The following is a 26,872-nucleotide window of genomic DNA, read 5'->3' on the forward strand; positions in this document are numbered from 1 at the left end:
ACACAAACCACATAACACCATTAAAACTCAAAAAACATTTTTTTTTTCATTTAAAAAAGTATTTAGAATACATAAAACAAGGCAACATTTATTCTTTTTTCTCATCTTCTGGTATGGGATCTGTTGGTGGCTCTTCCACCGTCGCGCTGTTGCTCTCTGAGCCAGTGTTACTGTCACTGGTCCCTTCCTCGGCCATGCTATCTACCCCCTCCTGTCCGCTCTCCTTGTCCTCAGGAGTGGACGTGCCTTCTTCACCATTCTGCTGACTTTCTGCCGTTTCTTCAAGATGTGTCTCCTCTGTAATCATAATTTGTCACTGTTAGTTCTAAGACAAAAATTTACTCTTCTAGTTACACTGACAGTCTAGAGCTCCACTGTCCAGTATGGCAGTCGCTAACCACATATGGCTCTTAAGCACTCAAAATGAGCTAGTGTGACTGACAAACTTTTAGCGTGTTTGAAACAATCTGGGGTTTAAAAACCTACTTAACTGTAAATTTAAGAATAATAAATACAGGTCAAGTATTTCAGATGAAAATTTAACCTCCAAATTTAGATGTGCTTTAACTATAAAATACACATCAGATTCCGAAGACTTTATGTAAAAAATACTTTAAGAAATGTTGATTACATGTATAAGTGATGTGAAGTATAACATGCAGAATATAGTCAATAATATTGTAATAACTATGTAAGATGTCAGGTGGTACTAGACTTATCAGGGGATCATTCTGTAAATTATATAAATGTCTAAGCACTATGCTATGACCTGAAGCTAATAAAAAATAATACTGAATGTCAACTGTAATTGAAAAAAATTGATTACATCTTGAAATGACATTGTTTAGGATATATTGGGTTAATTATATTATTAACATTAATTTCACTTGTTTAGCTTTACTTTTAAAAAATGTTGTTAGTATAAAACTGATAATTACATGGTGACTTACATTATTTCTACTGGACAATGCTGTTGTGAAGTGCTTTGGATTTAATGAGTGAGAAAGTGGGTGTGCAAATGATATAAGGTTGGCATTTTAGTACTTTGTTAATAGTCATTTGGGGTGTTTTCTGTAAGAAATCCAGAGCATGAGGTTTTTGCTCTAATAGGTTCAACTGTCTTCAGTTTTTTTTTCTCCTTAGGCTAGAAGGATAAAAATCTGAATAGAAACCTACAGACATGTTCTATTCATAGATGACAAAACAGAGGCAAAGGACAGAGTGTTCAGTTGAGTTGCAAAATGAGCAAAGAACCATACCATACTCTGGCTCTCAAACTCCTGCTTTAACCACAGAAAAGTGCTCATGCTCCAAATTTTGTTAAGATAAAAAACATGTTCACACAAAACAGAAAGAGGCTCAAATAATGAAACTTAAAATCTGACTATCTGAAATGTTAATCTGCTGAATTTTGTAGAAATATTCTATATTCTATTAAATGTTTTCCAGATGTCAAATCAGAAGTTGTCAGTCAAGCACTAAGTATGACTGCTGCCCTTCCCACTTCTGGCGACGGTCCAGGAAGCCTTGGCTGTTTCCCATAACACTTTTGCTTAGTCTTGTTTACGTAGTGTACTGGTCAGGGACAAAATGTAAGGCGATTGCAAAATTTCAAATAATAATCAATTTAATCAGTATTTTATGTAAGTTTTGCTTTTCTTTTTGCCTTGAGGAATGCTTTTAATCAGAAAAATGAGTACACCTGGAAGAATTTTTCTAGGATGAGTTAAACTTTTCAGAAAAGGCTAAATAGGAAATATTTTAGGTTTTGTGGGCCTGGTAGTCTCTTTTCCAACCATTCAACTACAGACTGTATGTAAACATACTGAAAGTTTTGTTTGTTCCAACAAGACTTTCTTTATAAAAACAGGTGGCAAGCAGAATTTGGCCCTGTCCCAGGACACCAACAATGATTTATCTTAAGAGCAATGACCACATCTTATTTAAATTTTAGCAATAAAGGTTAAAATAGTGAGTGCCAATACCATATCAAATCCAATACTGAATGATTTTGTGTACATTTTCTTTTATTTATCCTTTGGAACTCTCTCTCTGAGGCAAGTACTAGAATACTTACAAATGAGGGAACTGAGATGAAATAGCTACCAAGTCACAGTAGCTAGTGGTGCGGCAGTGTCAGACCGGACCTGACCCCAGGGCCAGTATCCTTAACAACTGCACCACTACACTTGATATTCCCAAACCAGAAAATGACATGACTCAATCTCGTGAAATAACCAAGACCTCAAAGAGCAAGACGAAAGATAAGACACCACTGCTGTTTTGCACTGATATCAACATTTTCAGTGAATCTACTATAAGAGATTAAGATTTGGAAAGAAATGGGTAGCTCATATAAAGGGTAACCGAAGAGTAAAGAGTAACAGAGTCGCCTCTTAAAAGCACTGAGAAAAAGAAATCGAAATTAAAGACAGCTGTAAAACCCCTTGACATTTATTTTGCTATCAACTGGGAGGTTACCTGTCTCCATTGGAATGCTCTCGTCTTCTTTCTTTTCCTCGGTCTTATGAGCTGCTTGTTCTTCCTCAGGAACCACACTGCTCTGACTGCGCTCCGCTTGCTCTGCTGCCTCCTTTTCCCTTTCTTCCTGCCTTTTGCGAGCCTGTTCCTCTGCCTGTGCAATTTCAGCTGCAATTTTTTCCATATCCACTTCTATTTTCAAACCACACAACTAGTAGTCATAGGAAAGAAAAAACAAAAACACAACAACTCCCTTAGTAGTGTTCTTTTCTTGCAATCTCTTAAACAAAAACATGGGTTTTCTTGGCTATAACCTATATGTGTATGGGAGGAAAAATTCATGGTTCTAGGTCTTCTCTGAGACTCTGTGTCTACAGGAAAAGAGTTGCTCTAGCAGCCATGAAACACCAAATATTAACACAACAGATAGCGAGGCAATGCTGAACATTCTGGAATACACAAATACATACACAGCTTCCATTTTATATTTCAGTCTACTACACACTAGATTTACCTGGTTTATACAAAGTGCAAACTGTGAACTACATCTAATAAAGATATTTGATGAATCAATCTCATGATTTATATAAAATTCATGAATTCATGAGTTTCAATTAAAACATCAGAGGGCTTTAGAGCCTATATAGGCCTAGTACATGTGTGCTTATTATATAATTCAAACCTATAAAATTTTGCCAGAAAATGGGAATAATTTTATAAAGCAAAGATCTACCAGTTATAGCAAAGTTAACCCTGCTTCAAAGTGAACAATATTCAAAAGCACTATTTTGGGAAAAAGAATGAGAATTAGAAGTAGCTGACACAGTGATAAAAGTATAGTTAACACGTTAAATTGATACCCTTTTAAGTTCATTGTTAAATGAATCTGTGCTTTCCAGGAATTTCCTCTTCTTTTCCTGGTGCCGCTCCTCTATTTGAAGAAGTTCAGCTTCTAGTTTTCGCTGTAAGACACATGATCAGGCTTTATAATTACTGTATTTCTCTAAAGCAAATGTCAAATAAAAAACATGTCTCATTTTCTAACAGTCTACACTTTCTCACACTGTAACAAATGTTTTGAATTTTTAATTAAAATAATTTATTACACAATGTGTCTAGCTAAGATTAAAAAAAAAAGTAAAATGTAACATAATCACTATGACTAATAAGTATATGATGTTAAATATTGTGTCAGCCTGAGCAATCTTGGGAATAAATACTGAGTAAAGCAGTAAAAGGTTGATAGGATGTCTCAAAATTCTTAATGGATATACTTTCCACTACAAAGCTCTGTGTTACAGTTTTAATGATAAACATATTAAATCTCTGGGAAAGGTTCACTCATTCAAGACTCCTTCCTGAATCAGGAACAGGTTAGACTGAACACAGAAATATTTAACACGCACACTGATGCATTATATAGAACCGGGTCACCCGGGTTCTGTGGCTTAGGCTCATTTTAATGTAACAAATGTTTTGTGACTTTACCTGATGAACCATTAAGGACTGGACCTGTCGTTTGAGGACCTGCATTCTAGCTGTTGTGACCACTGACCGAACGTCTGGCACCACACTCTCACTGAGGATTTCACTGATGAGGCGGTGGTTTCTCTGGAAACGGGCGGTGGCTGTATGCTTCATTGAAAAGCCATCATCATAATCTGGAATAAACGAGAGATTCTGGAAATCAGGTCACCAGTAACCATAAACAGGGGTGTTACAATGTATATGCTTAATTACCAAGGAGCTATGGCTCTCACAGTGGGTCTAAAGGGCTCATGGGAACACTGGGGCGGTCCCTGATAAAAACCATACAGGACACGCAGTGTTCAATGACCAAGGGATTGGTTTTTCTCACAAAATCTTTGAGATAATACGTGTCTGAGAACGATTTGGCTGAAAGACAAATGACATATAACCACGTGTCTTTTAGTCTGCAGATCAATGTGAAGGCTGAATATGATAGCAAAACTGAAATTCTGCCAAATGTTTCACTCTCTTGGTAGTAATTAAGGCATTTACAACTAATAATGACAATTCATGAACTGGGCAGTATCTTTGTCACCACAGCAATCTAATATTAAAGTAATGAAAATGCACACTGCAGAGAAAACATTCTCTCTTGAACACTATCTCATGAGTTACATTTATAAATTCTAGTTGGATTTCCCAATCAACTGGAAAAGAAATTTCATAGTGCTTCTTTCCACTCATTGCTAGCAATTCAGTTTCCCAGATCAACACATACATTTTATTAGATTAACAAACCACCTAGGCCTTAAAGTAATTTTATAGGAAAAAAACAAATTTTAGCCCTGGCTGGTGTAGCTCAGTGGACTGAGCCCCGGACTGTGAACCAAAGGATCACTGATTTGATTCCCAGTCAGGGCACATGCCTGAGTTGTGGGGCAGGACCCTGTCTGGGGGGGCGCATGAGAGGCAACCACACATTGATATTTCTCTCCCTCTTTTTCTGCCTCACTCCCCCCCTCTCTAAAAATAAATAAAATCTTCAAAATAATAAACAAAAATAAAAAAATTTAAATTTTATCAAGCTGCAGTTGCAATTATCAGTGTGTAAAGTTATTACACTGTTTGCATCCACTCAAGTTCATATACTTATAGTATGGATCTGTTATATATGCTTACTTTTTAATAGTTATGCAAGTATTTTTGTAATCTCAACCTTTGCTTTGTCACCTCCAGTTTTTGGCATATCTGCTAACAACTTGTACTATTTACTTACTATTATTTAAGTCACTAAAAAAATAAAAATGCTTTCTCTTAAACAGTACAGATTACAAATTCCTCTCTGAATCTCCTCATCTTAGTGTCCCATCAGAGGGGCAGGGACCACACTGCAGAAACCTCTGCTAGAGGTCCAAATTTAGCTGCTTTGTCACAGTTTGATATCTCCCTTATCATATGGAGCTTCAGTAGTTTCTAAAACTCTTATTATCATAAACAGCACCACTACAAATTGTTGTGCAAATTACTTTTTGTTTCCTTTCAAGTAACTTCTTTGGGATATATACTTCTGAAATTAAAGTTGCTGGACTAAAAGATACCATTAAAAAAATTCTCTGACCTTTTTTTAAAGAACTTTTCACATTCACACTTACAATTATATATGGTACATCTGTGCTACCTCCATTCAAGTTATCTTCTTTTGCTTTTTTCTTCCATTTATATGGCTCCAATACTAACCAATGGTAAAGGAGATAATGCCTTAGCAATTTGGGCTTGTCTTTCTTTACACTTTAGTTGTCTGATTTTGTATATACATATATAAAACCACAAATATATATATATATTTCTGTATGTTTTGGTGGAGGGGAAGGGTGGGCTTCTATTTCCTAATTCACCAATTATTTACTTTGTCTCATAAATATTCTCTCTCCTAAATGTCATTTAAAAAAGCCTTCACTGTCTTGTGTGAATAACTGAATATGTCTTGTAGGTGTGTGAATATAGCCTTCTTTTTAAAAAGAAGTTAGCAGCTATCTCATTCATGGACGTGTCATCTTTCTCTTTATTTTATGTACATTTCCACCTCGCAAGTCTTCCTCTTTCTACTTAGTTATAAGGGATAAAGTCCAAGGTCTGAAGTCATCCTTATCCTGGTATCTTAATCACTACCTGTCCTTTCTTAGTAGCGGCTTTAAGATTTCATCTTAAACTTAAAAAAACAACAACAAAAAAACGATAATGGGTAGAAGTTTGAGAAGCAGAGAGAAAGAACCTCTTTTCAGGATTGTTCCTGAGTGATCCCTTCAGTCCATCTTAATGTTCATGCTGTTATCTTTCACCTAATGAAAACTATCATATTTTCTACTTATGGCTTCTACATTGCTCGCCTTTGTTTCTTCTTATACTGAGCCCCATCCTTCTAATTATTTGTAGACTACATATTCTTTGAGGAAAAAAAAAAAAAAAGGTTTTAGTTCTGTGTGCTTTTCTTGCAATAATCATACAATTTGAGCAATTAAGGTCTGCGTTTGCTAGTCTGTCTTTAGCACTGCTGATTCTACTTAACACTTTGACAGTTTCTTTTTCATATGCTATTCATTACACTTATGTATTTATGAGAATATTTGCCAATTCTTTTAAAATAGAATTATTGTTTTTCTTTTAAGTATATTCGTTTATTCATGTGTTTAGGTGGTATTATTGCTTCCTCTCTCAAAGGTGTAAATTCTTTAAAGTTCTTACAAACTGTCTTGGTTACCACTATTTTAAAATGAGATCTTAAATTATTTTGATGTTTTTACTGCTCGTAGCTGGAGCCTCCAACCTTTTCATATCACAGGAGAACACAGAGAAAATACTTTTTTGTACAGCAGGCTTGCTATGAGAATGAACGTGCTCACAGCTGGAGGTGGCTAGCTCCAGGGCTCCTTGCAGCTACAGACCCTGCCTGGCTGCACACAACTGGGGCGCAACCTGTAGACCTGCAAACTACTCATGAAATGCCAATGAGGAAGCTCTGTTATTTGTGTGTCTGTATGTGTGTGTGTATAAAATCTGTGTACCCTCATGAGTGTTATCATAAGCTACATTTATAAATTCTAGCTGGAGTTCTTAGTTAACTGGAAAAGAAATTTCACAGTGCTTCTTTCCACTCATTAACTTTCTCTCGTAAGAGTCCTTAGTTCAGAATTTAAGGAGCCAATAAGAAAACAGGATACAACAAGAAAACATTTAACTTTTTAAAAGCAGTTGCAAAATTCTGATTATGACTCCAAAACCTTTCAGACATTTGAGTACAAAGATTTTGATAAACAATAGTTTTTGTTATTGTATGCACTAAAAAGGGTATTTCTTTTTCTTGTGGGAAATTCACATACAAATCTTACTAGAAATAATTAATGAAAATAATGAGATGACACTTAAATTATGCTTTGTTCTGCATTTAGGATAGGAAGTAAAAACTAAAGCATACACAAAATCCCATTTTTTTTTTACCATCTGGATCTTCAGCAGGCTGAATGCTCATATAAGGTTCTCCTTTCTCCATGCGAGACTGCCTCTGTCGACTTTCTTCCTCTAAAGCAGCTTCTGCACGACTTTTTGCATTTATGTAAGCAAGGTATGCGGGGGAATTATGGTAGGCCTTCATAGATTCATTGTACTCTATCTGAAATTCAAATGTTTTTTAGTTTTATAATTAACATTTTATGTTATAATGAATATCTATTCATATGGATATCAAAAGACACCATAATTATCTCCTTTTTACAGGTAAGAAATCTGAGGCCTAGAGAAATTAAGTGACTTGACCAGGCAGACAAGCGTCAGTATAGCCTCAGCTGTCTGAATAGATCTTATGCTTCTTTGGTAAATAATAAGCAAATGTTTATGCCCTTCCCATTGTATCCATCCCACTGCAGTCCCCATTCTACCTTTTCTGCTTCGTATTCGTTTAAATATTCTTGTTTTTCTTCATCAGTGAGATCTCGCCACATGCCACCAATAATCTTGCCAATCTCCCACAACTTTAGGTCAGGGTTGGAAGCCTTTACTTGGTCCCAGACCTTAAAAATAAAAAAGCTGAAATTTCAGTATTGATGCCTAAAAATACAGACCTTTACAAATGCTTTTTAGTATGAACATTTTAAAACATAAACAAAAAGCAGAGGGATTAGAATGAAGTCTATATGTTCTCATTAGCCTGCTGTAACAATGATCCACAAGAGGCCAATCTCATTTCATCTGTAGTCTGATGGATGCTCTAAGGCAGATCTCAGACATGTCCAATCTCTACGGATACTTAGGATAAGCTAACTCAATAACGGTCTATATCTAAGAGTTCACAAAAATTCATAAGTGGTTAATCTGCACAATACAATACATCATCAAATAAATATACACACAAAGATGTACATTTATATGATAAAAAACTAAAAAATTTCTAAATAGCGATGGAAATAGCTATACGCTCTTGTCTTTAATAAAGATATTGGCTATATCTGTTATTTTAAGAGTAATGTAGGTTCACAAAAAAAGAAGTGAAAATTCAAGGTAGTATAAAGAAGATAAAAATTGCCATAACTTTTACTATTTAGAGATAACCATGTCTCTTGGCTTTTGTATTCCTTCAAACTAACATGTAGTTGCTATTATTTTTATAAAAACAAGATACTAATACATACAATCTAATATTTCCTTTTCCACTTAATGTTCTTCTCATATCATTAAATATTCTCTAAAAGACTACTTAACATTGGCTATATAACATTGTCTTATGGATTTTAACAGTTTATTTAATCATGCTCTTCTTGTTAGATTTCAGTCCCAGATTTTAAAATCAGAACTAATTTCTTTAAAAACTGCAATTCTTTATCCTTTCCTCTGACTATACACAGAAAAACTGGCTAAGCCAACCTGAAATCTGACGGAAAGCAGGGAAGCAAAGAGAGCAGTCCCCACTCCTTCCCAGATCCCGGCACTTACCTTCCTGCTATACCTCATGTAGGGCATCAGCGGCTTATCTGGTGGCTTTGGGGGTTTTGGAATCGTAATACCAGAGGATGCCTACAAAAGAGTTAAATACATTCATTATTTAATTGCAAGAAGTTCATAAGCAAAATGAAAAGAGAGTGCCTTAAAAAATTCTAATGCGCCTTTCTTCTACTCGTCCATGGACACAAGATTCTTACATTTTCTCCACTGAAAATTGCTATCACTGCAAATTCAGAAATGTTCACATCAAAAGAAAATAAAGAAAATGACTTTAAGCACATAGGTTTCGAATATTTTACATAGCAGTTTATTGCTACTGCTCTGACAACCTGGCTGTAAGAATAAATAAATTATTACATAACAATCCATACATCCAAAATATATGGTTATATATCAAAGGTCCCACACTTAGGACATTACCTGGCACCCTTTTATTTTGCTTAATTTACCGTTACATACAGTCAACACTTGATTATCTGCACCAGAATCTGACCTTCTTCAGCACTTAGCCACACTCACACGGTATACAAGGCACTTTGTATCTATTTGTATTACAATTTCAGGAATGGACCCCTGTGTAAACACCACCGCCACCACAAAAACTACTTCCTAGGTTCAAAAACAGTTAACAAAGAACTCTATCTCCTTTATCACAACTATTTTTCTTAAGCTTGTATATCCGTATCTAGTGGTTTTCTATAAAGGGGATCAAGTGGTGTGAACCGAAGTCATGTCTTTTTTTTACCCTTAGCCCTAATTAACAGTGTAGGACTAAGTTTACAGGAACAGAGAAATGGCAGACACAGGGTCATGAGAGTATATCAAGGAACTCCATTTTATTAAAAAATTTTGGTTTTGTGGGGAATACATAGAAAGAAAAACAGAAAAAAAGGAGGAGGGGAGATGGAAAAATATTTTTGTAAAGGTAAAGACAAAAGTGGGTTAGAAGGCGAAAAGGAGAAAACGAGAAAGATAAGAAATTGGTTCTTGCCCTGATTGGTGTGGCTCAGTTGGCTGGGCGTTGTCCCATAAAGTGAAAGGTCGGCGGTTCAATTCCCAGTCAGGGCACAAACTTAGGATGTGGGTTTGGTCCCTGGTTGGGGTGAGTGCGTACAAGGGGCAACTGATCCGATGTTTCTCTCTCACATGGATGTTTCCTCTCTGTCTTTTCTCCCTCCCTCCCACTTTCTCTCTTAAAAGAAAAAAAGAAGTCAGTTCTTTCTATGGGCTAATATCTAGTCAAGAGATACCAGATAACTTCTAGTGGGCACCCTATATAATTCCATCCCAAGAATGCCTATTTCTGAACTTAGTTTTTCTTAACATATATGACTCCATTTGCTCAAAGACCCAGAAAAAAACCATGGCTGAATTATTTACCCCTAATTTCTGGGAGATCCCTGATATTGATTCTCCTTGCCAGGCAGGGGCAAGCAGTGCTAACTTTATCAAAAGACAGAGATCAGCAAATCCTTGTAAGAAAGCTGAAGTGACATTTTGTTTCCTTGCTCTTCTGTTGTTGCTGTGATGAAACCCCGGGGAAAACTCCTCCATTCTGGGCTGGGACCCCAATCATAACCTTAGTTTTCATCCAGGGGCTCAGCAATTAGCATGTTTGTACCCCATTCCACTGCTTTCAAACAGTGATTCCTCTTCCTGTGAGGGTCTCCCTTCATCCGTACATGCTTTTCAACTCTTCAACTCTGCTTCTTCATACACAGAATTATTGGAAATCATTTCACCTCTGAAGCAGCATGTCATCTCTTCCCACTCCTCATGTACGTCACCACACCTCATGCTGGTGCCCATGCAGACAGACCTGCTCTGAGCCAGCAGTGCACAATGGAGGGAGGTGAGCCATACACGATGGGAACTATCCACAGTGTTGGTATGAGCAGTAAGGGAAGTTCTGTCTCAGGGTCTGCAGGAGTCCTTTCAAGGGCTGGGTTGGGAGGAATCCCTACAAGGCTAACCTTATGTCATAAAATCAGATCAAGACACACTAAAGTCTGATGACTCATATATGAAGTTATCAGAAAGCATTTCAAACTCACGTCCAACACAAATCTTCAGAATTTCAGTAAGTAGATTACAAATAAACTTGGAATTGTGCCAATAACTGAAGTTGGTAGGCTGCTGTAACAATTAAAAAAAGGGGGGGGGCAGGTAAAGAATTCTAAAATGTCTATGCTTAAATATGTTGAATCAAACCACTTAAAAGACAAATTACAGTGATATTTGCTCTTGGATATTTTTCAAAGAACTGTATTTTATAACATTAATGTATTTACTTCTTTCTCCTTCTTCTCCCAAAGAAATGTACCCAGATCATTCACATATGGAGGCCCTATTTTCATTATACTGACCAGTAAATTTACAAAGGCAAACAAAACAAAACCCAAAACAGTAACAAAAGTAAATTCTAGCTGATTTTCTGGCTACTAAAGATTTGTATTATTCAACATCCTGACTATTTACCATCTCAGACATGTTCCTATGTCTTAATGGCCCAGTGGTTATGCTTTTGGAGGGCACGCTTCCTTTGTTTTGGCTATTTCTTTCCTCACTGTTATCAGGAAACCTCCTTCCAGCTTTCTGCTTCTCACTGGGGGAAAACAAGTAATTATGCTTGTGAAAACTGTGCTTACATAAGAGTAAGGTCCTGGGAATCTCCTATGAATAAAATCTATGATTTTATGAAATTTATTTTGGCTAGTGAAGAGTTTGTTGCTTTTTTCCCATTCTCAGCTGTTTCTCTGGTAGGATCTCATTTAACCATTTTCTTTTGGGATGGAATTTCCACTAACATACAGAAATAAACTGTTGTTAACATTCTGTCTCAAACTGTTTTCACTCTGTACTTGAGAATGTTAATCGTCATCTGAATGTAGACGTGTCTAGGAGTGACTTCCATCTCATAGCTATCATAAGCACTCCAAAAGGTTTCCATATGCTATATAAAGTTATTCTTTGAAAACTATTCAAGTCTACTGGAGTCAACAAGAAAAACAGATTTTCTGTAGAGCCTACCAGGAGCTACTTATAAGGCTTCACAGAATTATTCCTTTAAATCAAATCAACAACTTATGGTGATTTGCAGACAGTAATACCAAATAGTAGGTAGACCCACCTACCCCCAAACCCCTTGAAGTAACACAAAATTGGGGTCATCTTAAAACAAAACACTTTCAGAATGGTCAAAATCGGATCTACTGAGTCCTAATAGGGCTGAAATTAGATATATTAAAAAAGATGAGTGTAAAACTTGAGGCATAACTAATTTTCTTAGAGGATGATTAAATGACCTAAGACAGAGTCACTAAAAGTTGAAGGGGCTGGAATTAACACAGGCTAAAAGCCTCCATATTTTCTAGGCCTTTCAGGTTAAGTCTAAACAGCAGTTTATTTATATTTTATTTTGACACCGAGAGAACAATAATACAAAGAAAACAACCACAAAGAACCCAAACACCAAATCTTTCATGCCCAACAACCCTCTTACCCCAATCTCCCCTGAGGCTAATGACCACTCCAAACGCTGGGCTCCAACACCCCCCAGAGGGAATGGAGAGACAGATAACTGACCCAGACTCCAAGACAGAGGGTGCTTTCCTTTTCCTAATAAGTCTCCATTAAATGATCTCACTTTATTAACACAGAATTCTCACAGATACATCCATGCTAAGAACAAAATGCTTACACAGACAGAAATACAAGTGATTCTAATATTATAGTTACCGCCATTTCTATTCCATTAACAAAGATAATCAAGAGCTGACTGTATAGAGCAATTAAAATGTAATCATTCTCTTATTTACTGCTCATGACTCATTTTCTGCATTAACATGAATGATCCAAAACTGACTCTGTTCCTTGTTTAAATTAAAATGATCTTAATTATTTGATAACCTTGTCACTCATTAACACTTGTGAAACAACACATTTAGACCAGGGAAAAACACACATCGATGCACATAGAAATCGTATGCATTTCACAATGCATACACACACACACACTTTGTCAGGATTCTTTTCAAATACCATGAAATATGCAAGGCACATAAAACTTGATATGCTTATGAAGTACAAATTATGCAGGAACAATGAAAAATTTAGACGAACAAAACCTATCAAGCTAAGCAATTGCTTACCAAGATAGACAGTTGGTAGTTACAAGCTTTCTGCTCTAGCTTGACTACAGGGTGAGAGGGCTTTCTTGAAGTCACATTAATTGTATTATTTATGAATACAGCAAACGAAAACCAGGTATTGATGTTTACAGCCATTCTGGGTTGTGTTAATTCTCACCAATACCACAGTCCAACGTATGCAGGTATTTGGCTTTTGGATTTATTTTATTTACTTCTGGTAAATCATTTTTACAGTTATTTGTTTCTTTGGTATCTAGACTCCCTTGAATGGAGTTTAAGATGATTCTAAAATAAAAAGTCTGAAGTACATCACCCAATTTTTATTATCTTAGGTTTAGCATTCATTTTACTTTTATACTTATTTATTTTTTTTAGGTTGATCAGTTAAATGAAACATCTTCAGTTTCAGAAACCATATCCCTTTTCCTAAGGATTATAAAGACACTTCTAGTTGTAGATATCTAGTCTGGTACTTCAAATAATCTCATTTAACCTTCACTTTGCAATTCTTTGGTGTGACACAAAAATCTTTTTCTCTTTTTAACTGATGAGAAATGAATCTCAATTGTAGGGTCAACTATTAAATCCAAAAGACAAATAATTATGTGTAGCAATTCAAACTGGTAGGCCAGTCTTCGCTAAGAAACTGAATTCTTGAGCCAATTACCTTAAATGAAAGATAGTGCTCCATCTCAATTAGGGACTTTTAACTAAAAGAAATTCTAGGTTTGTTTATAAACACTGTATAAGCATTAAGCGCCCAAGGTTTTATCTCTACCAACCACCAAAAAGAATGAAGTCTTTTCTTCTATATACATATCCAGATCTCACTATTTTTTTCAGTTGTAAGACCATACAACAAATGTTTAAAATAGTCAAAAAGCCAGGTTAAATTTTTTTTTTTTTTTTTAATGGCTGTGCTGGTGATTCACAAGGACCTAACTGTGAAGGCATTTCTGGTCAATTCCAATTGTTTGCCGGATGCTGTAATAGTTGATTCTCCTACCGTGACCCGGCTGTTGGTGCCCGGGTTCCCTCCCAGCCTGTAGTTGTTGTAGGCGAGATGACTGTATGGATTGTATCCCACAAACCCTGGTGTGCTGGGCATTTGCTGATGGAAACAAATGAGACAAAAACACGAATGAGAAATGAGCTCAAACGAGGAAAACACAGAAATGAAAAATGATCTGCATATGGCATGCAAAAGCAACCTGAATTTAAACAAGCAATGATGTGTTGTAGCTGTTCTTTTTCTTTCATTGAGAAACCAGTCTGCAAGTGGGTTTTTCCTCTTATTTTTCTACTTCTACTTCTTTTTGCAGGGGCCAGTGCTGTCTGTGTGAGTGTATGCTTGCATTTTTGAGATAAGCAATGCAGTGAAGTGTCTTAAACATTAAGGATTACTTTCTGGTTAATAAACAGTACGATATAACCACTTAGCAATATATGTCCGAGAAGAAAGCTTGAAATGCGATAAACTAGAAGTCTGAAAACACTTTACATGCAAAACAAAACATGGTTTATTTGACATTTATGTGGATGCCGCCAATGTATTTATCTACTAAAAACAAAGAACAAGAAATGGACTGCTTTCAAAGACAGCTTTAAATCATTTTATATAATGTGATAAATGAGAAGAGACTCGAATCAGGAAGCCAGAAGTTGTCAATAGAAAAGAACATTATGTGGGATTCAATGGATATCACATACATGATTTCAAAACAAAGACTTGTAAGAAATGTGTGGATTTCATTCTGGGGTATTGTCTAATCTTTTTTAACCCAGTCATTCTTTTATAGGCTTTCTCTTCCATCTCTCTTCTTTGATCCATCTTCCATAGGTCAATCATGAACAAGTTCTACTTTTAGTTTTAACGTGAACTATTTTTCTAGTTGACAGACTCCAATTCTCTTTTTTAAAAAATCTAGTTCCTGATAGCTCTAGCCCTTTCAAAACATAAGTATTCATTGTGGCAACAGAACTCTTGGCTTTTGTGAATTAATGTGTTGATGTGGGTACAAGTGGACTATTATATAGCAGTGCCCTGTGGTTAATATAATGACATCCAATGTTCATGAAAATCAAGGCATAATGCATAAAAAAAATGTATTAAAGAGACCAAAAGTAGGGTATTTTTCCCTAATGAAATTCAATAAAAACAAATGACAGTAATTTCATTTTAACATGCAATTAACAATTATCAGTCCTGAAATGTATGATGTAAAATAACACATTCCAACTAAGCTGTAGCTGTTATAAAATACACAATTTTCTAAAACATGCCACTGCACATATCCTAAATTTCCGAAAGATATTCAAGCATTTGATACTCTTTAGGAGAAGAGAATTGATCAATTCTAGTCTATACAGTTATAAAAGACGCAAATCAAGCATATTTAAGTAGGCAAAATACAGAGGAAGTATCAAAAGGACAAAAGAAGTGTGTATTACTTGGAGTGGTTCATTTGGGTGGTGGAGGTGGTAGTGGTGGTGGTGATGGTTGATTGTGATGGTGGTGGTAGAAATAATGGAAAAAAAGGAAGGAGGATAACTCATTTACTATCTATTTTGTTGGATGTCCTAATTCCTAATCTTCTGGATTTTATGTGTCAATGTGAAACTATAATGGTACAGAAATATGACTAAAGAAAGGCAAAACAAAAATTCCTTTCTACCTTTGAGAAGTCATAGGGGACACTTGGTTTTTAAGCTGTTTCTATTATCTCAGAAAACCAAGTGTATATACTATACACTGTCTGAGGCAGTATTTATATAAAAATGACACCTTCAAAGGTTTCAAAACAATGAGAATTACTGTTCAACACCAAGGCAATAATGTAAGAAAATTAAGTATGGGAGCTAAAAGACAAAAATTGAAACTAAAACATGACAATTATACCATTTCCAAAAATGAAGTACATGGTTAGCTCTTTGAGGTCAGGAATCTCAATAGTTCAACTCCACCCGTATAGCCACTAGCAGAGTGCGAAGGAGATGGTCATAAGAAATGTTCTTTGATTTAAGAAAGAAAACAAATACAGGACTTAAGATCTACTGCAAGTAACTTTAGAGACTATATATTATATAAAGTATCTCTTTTTAAAAACATCTTACTGAAGAAAACTAAATTATTGATAAACATAACTAAAACATTTTATCTAAGGGTTAGTAATTAAGAATAGTTATCTAGTGGAGGAAACAAAACTATACAAGGACCTAATTAGTAAACTAGCTTGAAATTTAGTGGGTAAGGGGTCTGGAAGGAGGGCTAACAGCTGTTAAAAAATTGCTTTTGTAGGATATGGTCAATGTTAACAGTGTTTTGTTTGTTTTTAAAACAACAAAACAAAACAAGGAATCTGTTTCAACAAGTCTTGAAGAGTTACTCTTAAATCTGTTTTATGGATCAATTATTTGACATGCTGACCAAGCTGGGCCAGAACCTGCTGGGTGAAAACAAGTTCACAACTATTATTTAGAAACTTTGAAACACAGCAAATCCCAAACCAATAAATTGTTATTTATGGAGTGGAATGAAATTCAATAGCAGGATCTGACCCACAGATAATAAAATCCTTACTTGAACAGCTTGAAAGTAAAGATTTACAATGAGTGTTATTATAGAACTGGAAACTTTATTGTTTGATTTAATATGAAAGTTATATATAAACAAGGAGAGAAAAATATAACCAGTTTAAGGTTAGGCTGGAAAATAATAAATGCCAGAATGAGCATTCATTCAATATCAACTTTAAAGACTCTTAATAAGAAATTAACAAGAAAGAAGTGTTAAACTTGTCAGTTATTTCCCTTTAAAAAAACCCCAAAAAACAAAAAAACAACCGAGCGTAAGAGGTTGGCTGTTCAGCAGTATGTTTCTTTAAATGTTGGGGTTGGTTCAAGGTAAGATGCAAAGAGTTATTTTATTTAGTAGGAAGTGCTGTTTTTTTTTTTTTTTTAGCTGATTTTTTTCATCCTGTTGCTGTGATGGTTGAGTGACTGTTCCTGGAAGACATCAGGGTTTTTGTATCAAGGCCAGACTTGGCTATTACATTAACAAGAAAATTAAAACTTACTGTTGCAGGAGCTGGGGTGGGAGGTGGGGCATAAGATGGTCTTTCTGTTTGAAAGAAAATAAATAACTTCTTGTAAACAACTGAGATATAATACTATGCAACAAAACTACCAATGGTCCTGTTTTGAAGAAAAAAATGAGAGTATTTTGGAATTCCCATTTGCTAGGGCATTAGTCTCTTATTTATATAGATTGATAAATATAAAAAAATGAAACTTACTTGACATTTTGGAAGATTAAGTTCTCAGTTCCTTAAGAATGAATCTGAGACACTAAAATAAAAAAAAGGAAAAAAAAGAAAAAAAAAAAGAGAATCAAAACTCAGCAAGCATGAGAGAATGTTTTCCTAAAGAATAGGGTAGTTAAATTGGTATTTCTTAGTAAAATTACATTATCTTCTATTATCCAAGTTTTTTGCCTATTTTACTAGTTCTTTAGTCATTTGGTTGATCAGAATTAAATGATTAAAACAATTTACTGGGGATATTAAAAGTAATATTAGACATGTGTTTTGAAGTTTTTTTCTTATGCTACTGAGCCACCTCTTGTATGGAAAACATTTTGCTGATGCCATGTACACATTTAATCAGATCGATAAAAATGTAATGACAATAGGATGTGATATATTACCAGGACCCACACTAAGGAGGCCTACTAGATACTGACAGCTCCCAGATCATCAGCAGCTCCCCTTCCTTTTATCTTAACAACTTCCATTAAAGTGGAGCAATATTTTATTCGAGGCAGTGCAAAAGGTAACCGGTATGCTAATGAGCTTTATATTCTCTCCTAACGGTAAATAGCTTTATAAATGCTGGGAATAAATTTTGAGAATTTACCTGAAAAACTTTTATTAACCCTTCACAGCCGATTTCAAAATATATCTCCTCAGTGGAGCTTTCTTGACAAATTACCTGGGCAGAATTATTTCATCTCTATTCCTACCCAGTTTACACAGATCTAGGATATTGTATATTATATATCATATACCTATTAATACGGCTAGTTTGTGTGCTGCCTGGAAACAGCGACCACGTATCTAATTCACTACTGTAGTCGAAGTACCTAGCTCAAATCTTAATAAATTTTGCCCTAGTGTTACCAACTCATGACATGACCATACACAGGAGCTTGTTCCTTACGTCAATAAATACATTACACACAGTGCAAAGAGTCATTCATTTCTAGAAAAAAGGCAAATAACTTTTACAACTACTGGAGTACTTTCATCCAACGTTATGTGCAGCAAACATGGTTTTTTTGGCTCCTATTTTGCATTTTAAGGGAATTCCCTGGAGCATCGGGTATAAGAGGCCTGGTGTGGAAAGAAAAACTATAGTTTATTACCTCAATGGTCTAAAGTGGGTCTCTCATTCTTTTCTTAAGGAACAAACAGAAACCACTGCCCCTGGTGCAAATGTCCTCCCTGCTCACGTCCGGGGAGCTGTCAAGATTCAGTAGGCCTTGCTGTGGGAGCCCTGACAATACATGCCGCAAGCTCCCTTGCACATCACTCATTAATTCTTTTAAATGATTGTCCTCCCTTGCTAGTCCATACATTTTAAGAGCGGGCTTGTACGTTTGTCCACCACTGGATCCATCCCCACTACCTGACATAAAGTACGAGATTTTGTATTTGTTGAATACCTCATAGGGGACAGGCTAATTACTTCCGTTATCTTGTTGAACAGTCACAACTACCAACAAGCTTCGTACTGCTATTTCCACTTGACAGATGAAGAAAGGGAGTCTCCGTGGGTTTGCCAGGAGATGCCAGGGGTGGGTTTCAAACCCAGGCCAAACTGTTCCGGAGCGTTCGCTCTTCACCCTAAGCCACACCGGGGGTCCTCGGGTCGCTGCCTGAATCAAAGGGAAACCGCCTTCCTGGGGGTGATGACTACGGGCCTGGCTCGCACCGAGGGCTTTCTGGAGGTCGGTTCCTTTAGCTCTGTTGTGGAGGATGCGCGTTACCAGCATCTCCACACAAGCCGGGTATGCACAGTGGCTTAGACCGATTTCGCGGGGTTAGTGGACGGGGTAAGTCTTGCCGCCAAGGAGGGGGAACCCAGAGGGGTCTCCCTACCAAACCCTCGCTCCGCTAGGCCTCAGGGAGGCCGCAAGCAGCCCACAGTTCTGTCCCCGCGGCCAAGCCTGAACCCCAGCAACCCCCGGGGACTCGGAGTCCAGCCAAGCCAGGACACCACGACTTGGTTCCCTCCGGACCCGGTGGATCCCAGTCGCAAACACTCACCCGCGGGCTGAAAGAGCGCCGGCAGCTCCGGCCTCGCTTCCCTTTGTCCCGCGCACGCCCCGCCCCTCGCGTCCGGAGCTTCCGCACTCGCACTTTCAACACGCTTCTTAATTTCTTTCCAGGAGTTACCCGACTGTGTTTAGAAAAATGAGCTTCCTTGTGAGGATGCGTGACGCTTCGTACAGTCGAGAATTTTTTTTTTTTTTCAGGTCCTATACGTTCCTCAAAACTCCCGATGTGGGTAGTTTACCAGCCGGGCGCCGATTCGTCACGGCGGAGACTGCGGAGGGGCCTGTCCGCCCGAGAGGTCTAGGTTCTGCTGCCGTAAGGGGCCGCGGCGGCGGCGGCGGCGGCAGGCGAGGCGGCGAGAGGTGCGAGGCCGCGCCGAGGGAGGTGGTAGCCACGGCTTCGGCTCCGCGCGCGGGGCCGGAAGACGGCGGGAGTCGCCGGGGCGTGAGGCCCCGGAACCACTGTGGCTGCGCTCGTCGCGCGCCGCTCGGGCCAGGCTCCGGTCGTGCTCGCCCCGCGATTGTTTTTCCGGTCTTTTTATTTCCTCTTTTTCTAAGAATGCGAGTGTGTACTTTAGCAAGCCGAGGATGGAGGCGCGGAGACTCTGTCCCCACAGGCGCCTCTCAAGGCTGCCTGCGCGCACGACACGGGGTTTTCAGTTTTTCCAAGGTCGAGTCTGGCACTCGTTTCTGAGCCAAGCCTGGAGATGTTAATCTCCTGGTTCTGTGAGCCTTTGCAGCCTCGGGGTACCACGGGTCTGTGCCGAGCGTTGTTTTGGGTCATTGGGTGTCCGCCGGCGGGAACGCTGGCTCCCGTTTAAGCTTAAACTCATCGGACCTTTTGGATCCAACTCACACGTCTTTTTGTGATGCCCTCCTGCGCCAACCTTCCTCTCAACTCCATGGTTCTTTGACACGTTTGTTGTAATCTGTACCCGATCCATTGTATCAGATGCGTTTGTCATCTCCAATGCACTATGAGGGTCTTGAAAGCAAAGGTTCAGTCATCTGCACTGGTCATCTTCGTGTTGCTAGTGTCTACTAAGGGGTTGACCCATTGTTAGGTGCTCAATAAATGTCTATTGAGGCAGCCTTCTGGTCTAGTCCAGGGCTCTTTCCACTAAATCATGAGTATGTTGGTTTACCAGTTAGTAGCTCCTTCCTTGCATATATAAACATCTGGTGGATGTTGTGGGCCCCTGTGGAGGGAAAAGCAACAGATGGGCTCCCTGACCTGTAGGTACTTGAGAACAGTGTTGATGTTTAGAGTGACTGACTGAATTTTTGGGCTGCCTTTAACCATCACGGGGTGTGTGCGCGCGCGTGCGTGCGTGCCAGCAGTGACTAGGGCATCTCTAGAAGTTGGTAAAGCCTGGGACAAGTGATGCTCTGTCCAAGTCTTAAACCTCTGATATTTTTATAGGTATGAATAGATATAACTGAAATTGAAGGGAAATACAAGAAGTCATCAAATGATAACAATCTTGAGTCGTACTTGAGATAATGTACATGAAATTGCTTAAAAAAAAAAAAAAGCATCAGGGACATGTAAAAGGTAATATAAGATACATGCCCGTACCTTCTTTCTCTGGCCTCATCCAGCAACTCCAATTGGTTTCTTCCTGCCTTTGGGATTATGATGGAGGAACTGGGCAAGTGCCTATGCTAAGGCACATGCTCTGTGTGTCCTCTCTAGGCAGTCCTCTCTGAAAAAGTGCTGCAGGTGCTGGAGGTTAGAAACAAAGCACACTGCAGTGGGAAAGGGGGACACAAAAATGGTGGAAAAGAAAAGGAAGGGATCTGAGTGGAGCAGTGACATTGATACATTCTCACTTCCTGATCTTTATTCATATATCACCTGAGTAGGTCTTTCGTGATGTGGTTAAAGTTGCAACTCATTCCCCAACCTCCACTCTATTCATGGTCTGTCCTTTGTTTTTTCTATATAGCACTTATCACCACCTAATGAACTGTATTTATTATGTACTTATGTTGTTTTTTTCTTCTCATCAGAACGAAAGCTCCTTGAGGGTGGGGACTTTTGACATCTGGAACAATGCATGGTGCATTCAGGTGCTCAGTATCTGTGGAATGAATAAATGGTTATCTAATATTTCTCTTTTCGGTTCTTTCTCCACTCCTGAAGATTTGCAAAATTAAGAAAGGAGGAAGAGACTTTTGGTCAACGTGGAGGCATGCATAGATATGCTTCGCCTCCTCATGCAACCATAGAAAGAATTACAACCACATCTCAAAAACAAATAACCAGAACAATCAGAAAATCAAGCTATATGGAAGTCTGACAACCAAGGATTTAAAGAAGCCACATTCATCCAGAGAGGTGACTTTGGCTCATAGGTCATGCTACTAAGACAGGGAATAAAAGCAGCTCTACATAGTACACAGAAACAAACACAGGGGGGCTGTCAAATTGAGGAGGCAAAGAAATATGACCCAAAGGAAAGAACAGAACAAAACCCCAGGAAAAGAACTAAATGAAATGGAGATAGCCAACCCATCATATGCAGAGTTCAAAACACTGGTGATAAGGATGCTCAGAGAACTCATAGAGTATGGCAAAAAATAAAAGAAGAAATGAAGGTGACACAAAGTGAAATAAGAAAAATATACAGGGAACCAACAGTGAAAGGAAGGAAACCAGGATTCAAATCAATGATTTGTAACAAAAGGAAGAAGTAAACACTCAACCAGAACAGAAAGAAGAAACAAGAATGCAAAAAAAAAAAAAAAAAAAGAAAGTTGTCCTCTGGGACAACTTTAAATGTACCAACATTTGAATCATAGGGTGACAGAAGGAGAAGAGGAAAAGCAAGAAACTGAAAATTTATTTGAACAAATAATGAAAGAAAACTTCCCCAATTTGGTGAAGGAAATAGATATACAAGCCCAGGAAGCACAGAGAGTCCCAAAGAAGATGTACACAAAGAGGACCACACCAAGACACATCATAATTAAAATTCCAAAGGTTAAAGTTGAGTGAATCTTAAAAGTATCAAGAGAAAAGAAGAGTTACCTTCAAAAGAGTTTCCGTAAAACTATCAGCTGATTTCTCAAAAGAAACTTTGCAGACAAGAAGGGACTGTCAAGAAATATCCAAAATGATGAAAAGCAAAGATCTACAAGCAAGATTACTCTATCCAGCAAAGCTATCATTTAGAATGGAAGGGCAGATAAAGTGCTTCCCAGACAAGGTAAAGCTAAAGGAATTCATCACCACCGAGCCATTATTATATGAAGTGTTAAAGGGACTTATTTAAGAAAAAGAAGAAGATCAAAACTATGAACATTAAAATGACAGCAAACAACTCTAAACAACTGAATCTAAAAAACAAAAACAAAGTAAGCAAACAAGTAGAACAGGAACAGAATTATAGGTATGGAGATCATTTGGAGGATTATCAGCTAGGAGGGGGAAGGGGAGAATGGGGAAAATGAGGTAGGGATTAAAAATCATAGTTGGTAGGAACAAAATAGACAGGGTTGTAAGAATAGTACAGGAAAGAGAGAAACCAAAGAACTTACACGTATGATCCATGGACATGAAGTAAGGCAGGGGGTTGCTGGAGGGAAGGCAGATGGGAGCAAAGGGGGAAAAATTGGGACAATTGTAACAATGCAAACAATAAAATGTACTTAAAAGAAGGGAAGGAGATAGGCAAAACATAATAGAAAAAAGATTTCTTTCCTACTCCTGAGGAAATTAATACTGAAGAATGAACTAACCTAGTAAGATAGACTCTACTCACACTAAGTTGTTTTTAGAGAGAGTGGAAGGGATAGAGTGAGTGAGAGAGAAAAACATTGATTGGTTGCCTCCCATATGTGCCTGGACCAGGGATGGAACCCACAACCTAGGTATGTGCGGGGATCAAACTTCTCTCTGTTCATGGGATAATTTTCCAACCAACAGAGCCACACTTGTCAGGGCCCTGCTCATACTTTATGAGGTTCTTCCTCTAAAATAAGGGGAGCCGAAAGTAGTAAGTGCTTGAGCTGGGATTCAAGCCCAGGTCTCTGGTTTCCACATTTCTCTGGGAAGAAGCTGGGAAGGGAGACAGAATTGAGGGTAGAAAGAGAACCGTGACTGGGAAGGAAGAAGAAAAAGGAGATAATGAGAGAGACGAAGGCAAAACACCTGTTAGTTCATGAATAGGCTCTAGAAAGTCTATAAACCTTTAAAACTACAATTTTTATGTGTTTTTATTTTTTTCCAGAGAGAGGGTTAGTAGTTTAACAGATTTTCAAAAAAAATCTGACTCAAAGATTTTGAACCAACCACTGATCCATACAGTTTGACTGTAGTATGTATGTTCTAATGAAGCCATTTTAAATGATTTTTTTTTCTTAAAATAGGGAAAGGGGGGACAGAACTCTGCCTGAGCCAGATAGCTTATAAAAGTCTGGCTATAGGCAACACGAAGACAGGTTGTTTCTGTGGAAGCAGAAGAAATCATGCAGATTCAGTTTCTATTGCTAGAAATACTGAAGGCCAGCAGATTTCCAGAACAGAGTGATTCACAATGTTTTATAGAATTGGACAAAGTATGGTTTGCTTTTAAGACCTTCTGAATTGCCTTCAAAATACCTTGAGGATTTGGGATGTGAGCTTTGACACATGGTATGGAAAAATATGGAAGTGTTTGAAAACAGGATGGTCCTGCAGAATCTGGGGTATGATCTATCATTCACAGACCTTATTTGAGGGTCTAGGGCAGGAATCGGAAAATTGTAGCTGTAAGCCAGATCCTGGCTGCCTTCTGTTTTGGGGGTCTTTTTAGAATATAGCCAAGCCTGTTTATATCTTACTTATAGCTACTTTAAGCTGCAGGGACAGAGATGCATAGTTGCTTCTAGGATGATACGGCCCAAAGTTAGCCTACCATGGTCTAAGGTCTAAGTGCATGAGGGAAACTGTAAAAGGCTTATACTGATTTGCACATGTACCTTATTTCAAAATGTTTATTTGTAGTATGTCCATGAATATTGGCAATCTGTGCTACACGCTGGCCATAACTTGTAAACACAGAACCAAATTCTGCCCTGTGCACAAACTTAAAAATTTCATGTTGATAATTTAATGTCTATGCATATTATTTAACTGAAGTTTAATTTTGACCCATGTACCATAATTTTCCATTTGAAACTCTTAAATTAATTCATACATTTTTTTGACTCAAAAAGAACATTTTTGCACTTTAAAAACTATCATGGCAGAGCAGCTCAAATAGTGTAACTTGCTGCGAAAGAATAACTCTTCTGGAAGCAAAAAATTAAAAAATTCTCATTACCTGTTGTGTTTTAAACTATTACTTAATCAATTTCAGCTATAATGGTCCTCACAAATTCTGCTTTCCCAATGACAATTTTCATCCAAATAGTACTGTGTTTGAGTAGTGCTTTACCAAATATTTCACATGTATAGGCTAGGCATTATTACTGATTACTACCTTTCCCTTTGTTTTCAAGTGTGAAAATTGAGGCCTAAGAAATTGAAATGATTTCTTCCTGGTTACGTGGGTAATTAGTGACAGTGCCAGGGCAGGACCCTACAATTGTCAGTCATTGAAATGACTCTTTATTTCTGTATTTTGTTACAGAAGCATCCATTTTAATTATTCCAGAAAAACAGGAGAATATTAATTTCTATTTATCTGTAAAATGCGGATAATATTATAATGAGGATAATATTATACATCTTGTAAGACTGGTGTAGGGATTAGTGATTATGTACAAGTGTGCTGAGTACAGTGTGAGGAGCAGAGTATTTTGCAAATGGTGGCTACCATTATAGGATTATGGGATTATTTTTATTTTTTATTAGAGTATACTATTTATTGGAATATACAATTCTTAATTTTTCTTCTGTTAAAAATGTATAAAAAATTCTCTCATCCACGGTTATAGTTTTCTACATTCCTCAAGTGAGCTAACCGTATTAGAGAAATTAAACTCAACACAATGTCTCTCAAACTCAAACACAACACAGATTTAGAGTCCATGTTTCAATATTTTTTATTGTATTGTTATCATTTACTTTGGTAAATTCATATCCCAATTTAAAATGCCCCAAGGCAAATAAAACTTTGTTATAAATTCAAGTACTGTATTTTAAAATGTACATGTTACACACAATAGCTGCATAGTGGAATTACTATTACATACAAGCAATTACATTCATGATGCGCAGTACTAAGTTTTTACACTGTGTATTGGTTACACCAGATATACTACGTATGATTACTGTTGCTTAGTACAGTAACTTTAGTACACTAGCTTATATGATTGCATTTCTCAAAGCTTTAATGAAGTTAGTAGCATTTAATATTGAATTAAAACAATTTTATGTACAGGATGTACTTTAGGTTAGATGCTTATGCAAGAATAAGCACTTAACATGCTATTGTATTCTTGACAACAAAATTATCCCTTTCACTAAATAGAATAAGCCAGGCAAAAAGTAATCTGAAGTGATTGAAAGAAAAAATTTAACTTTATATCCCTGTATTATGTTAAAGATTATTTAACATAATTTTTTTCTGGTTAAAATATACTTTTTTTTGTTGTTGTTGAAATAAATGGGGAGAGGGGAGAGAGAGAGAGAGGGAGAGGGAGAGAGTAAGAGAGAGAGAGAGAGAAAAGGCTGTACTAAAATGCTAACATAGCTGTAGCCCTTGGATGATACTTTAGCTGGGAAAAAAGTATAGTGAGTGGTACTCAACATATTTTTCTGTTTAGAAAAAAATTAATAGCCTATAAATTTCTAATGTTTAAAACAGGTACTTATTATTTAAGGTCTGAAAATAAATACACCTGTATTAAACAAATTAGATTGTTTAAAAAACTTTGCAACAAAACTTGACTTATTCACAAATATATTTTCTACCATATTTATTACAGTTTGAACAATTTAAAAGTGTAAATCCTGCAGATACTTTTAGCTTAGATACCAATAGTGTTCTCTTAATTCACATAAGTGATTTCAGGAAATATTTATAAGACTTTCTATAGTATTTTACCTGATGCTCACATCAAATACCCTAGTTAATCACATTTAACTTTACAGACGGAAAAGCTGGGATGCTGAGAGGTTGGATAACTGCTCTAGAAACTGTAGTAATCAGCTTTTCATATTTGGTTTGTGTAGCTGGCCCCCCCCCTTTTTTTTGGTGGTAGAGGACAATAAAGTAACTTCTGGAAATCAGATAGTGAATACAAAATGCTTTGAGATGAAGATTAATTTTATTTAATCAAATTAGCACTGGGCTATTTTTTATAGTTTGCTCAAAACTGCTCAAAGAAAGTAATTTATTTTTCTAAATATGCAAAGGATTGTTTCAAAAGGAAAAATTTTGGTTAAGTGAATAAGGAGTCCTTTTTAAGTTTGTTTATAATTGTTTTATTTTTCAATTAGGAAAATCTCTTT

At 37.1% G+C, this 26,872-nt stretch overlaps 1 protein-coding gene across 1 annotated transcript; it reads right to left on the reverse strand.

The window, feature by feature from the left end:
• Positions 1–20: 20 nt before the first annotated feature.
• SMARCE1 (SWI/SNF related BAF chromatin remodeling complex subunit E1) lies at positions 21–19,611 on the reverse strand. The gene is made up of 11 exons (XM_090291577.1): positions 19,421–19,611; positions 17,390–17,441; positions 17,171–17,214; positions 14,101–14,205; positions 8,935–9,015; positions 7,884–8,015; positions 7,447–7,618; positions 3,970–4,142; positions 3,342–3,443; positions 2,482–2,692; positions 21–297 (listed from the first exon to the last, which is right to left on the reverse strand). The coding sequence occupies exons 2-11, from the start codon at positions 17,394–17,396 to the stop codon at positions 89–91; spliced, it is 1,236 nt and encodes a 411-aa protein (XP_090147703.1). The 5' UTR covers positions 17,397–17,441; positions 19,421–19,611; the 3' UTR covers positions 21–88.
• Positions 19,612–26,872: the final 7,261 nt, after the last annotated feature.

Source organism: Furipterus horrens, unplaced genomic scaffold (genome assembly GCF_987537825.1).
Source record: "Furipterus horrens unplaced genomic scaffold, mFurHor1.1.pri manual_scaffold_11, whole genome shotgun sequence".
Classification (NCBI taxonomy): Eukaryota; Metazoa; Chordata; class Mammalia; order Chiroptera; family Furipteridae; genus Furipterus; species Furipterus horrens.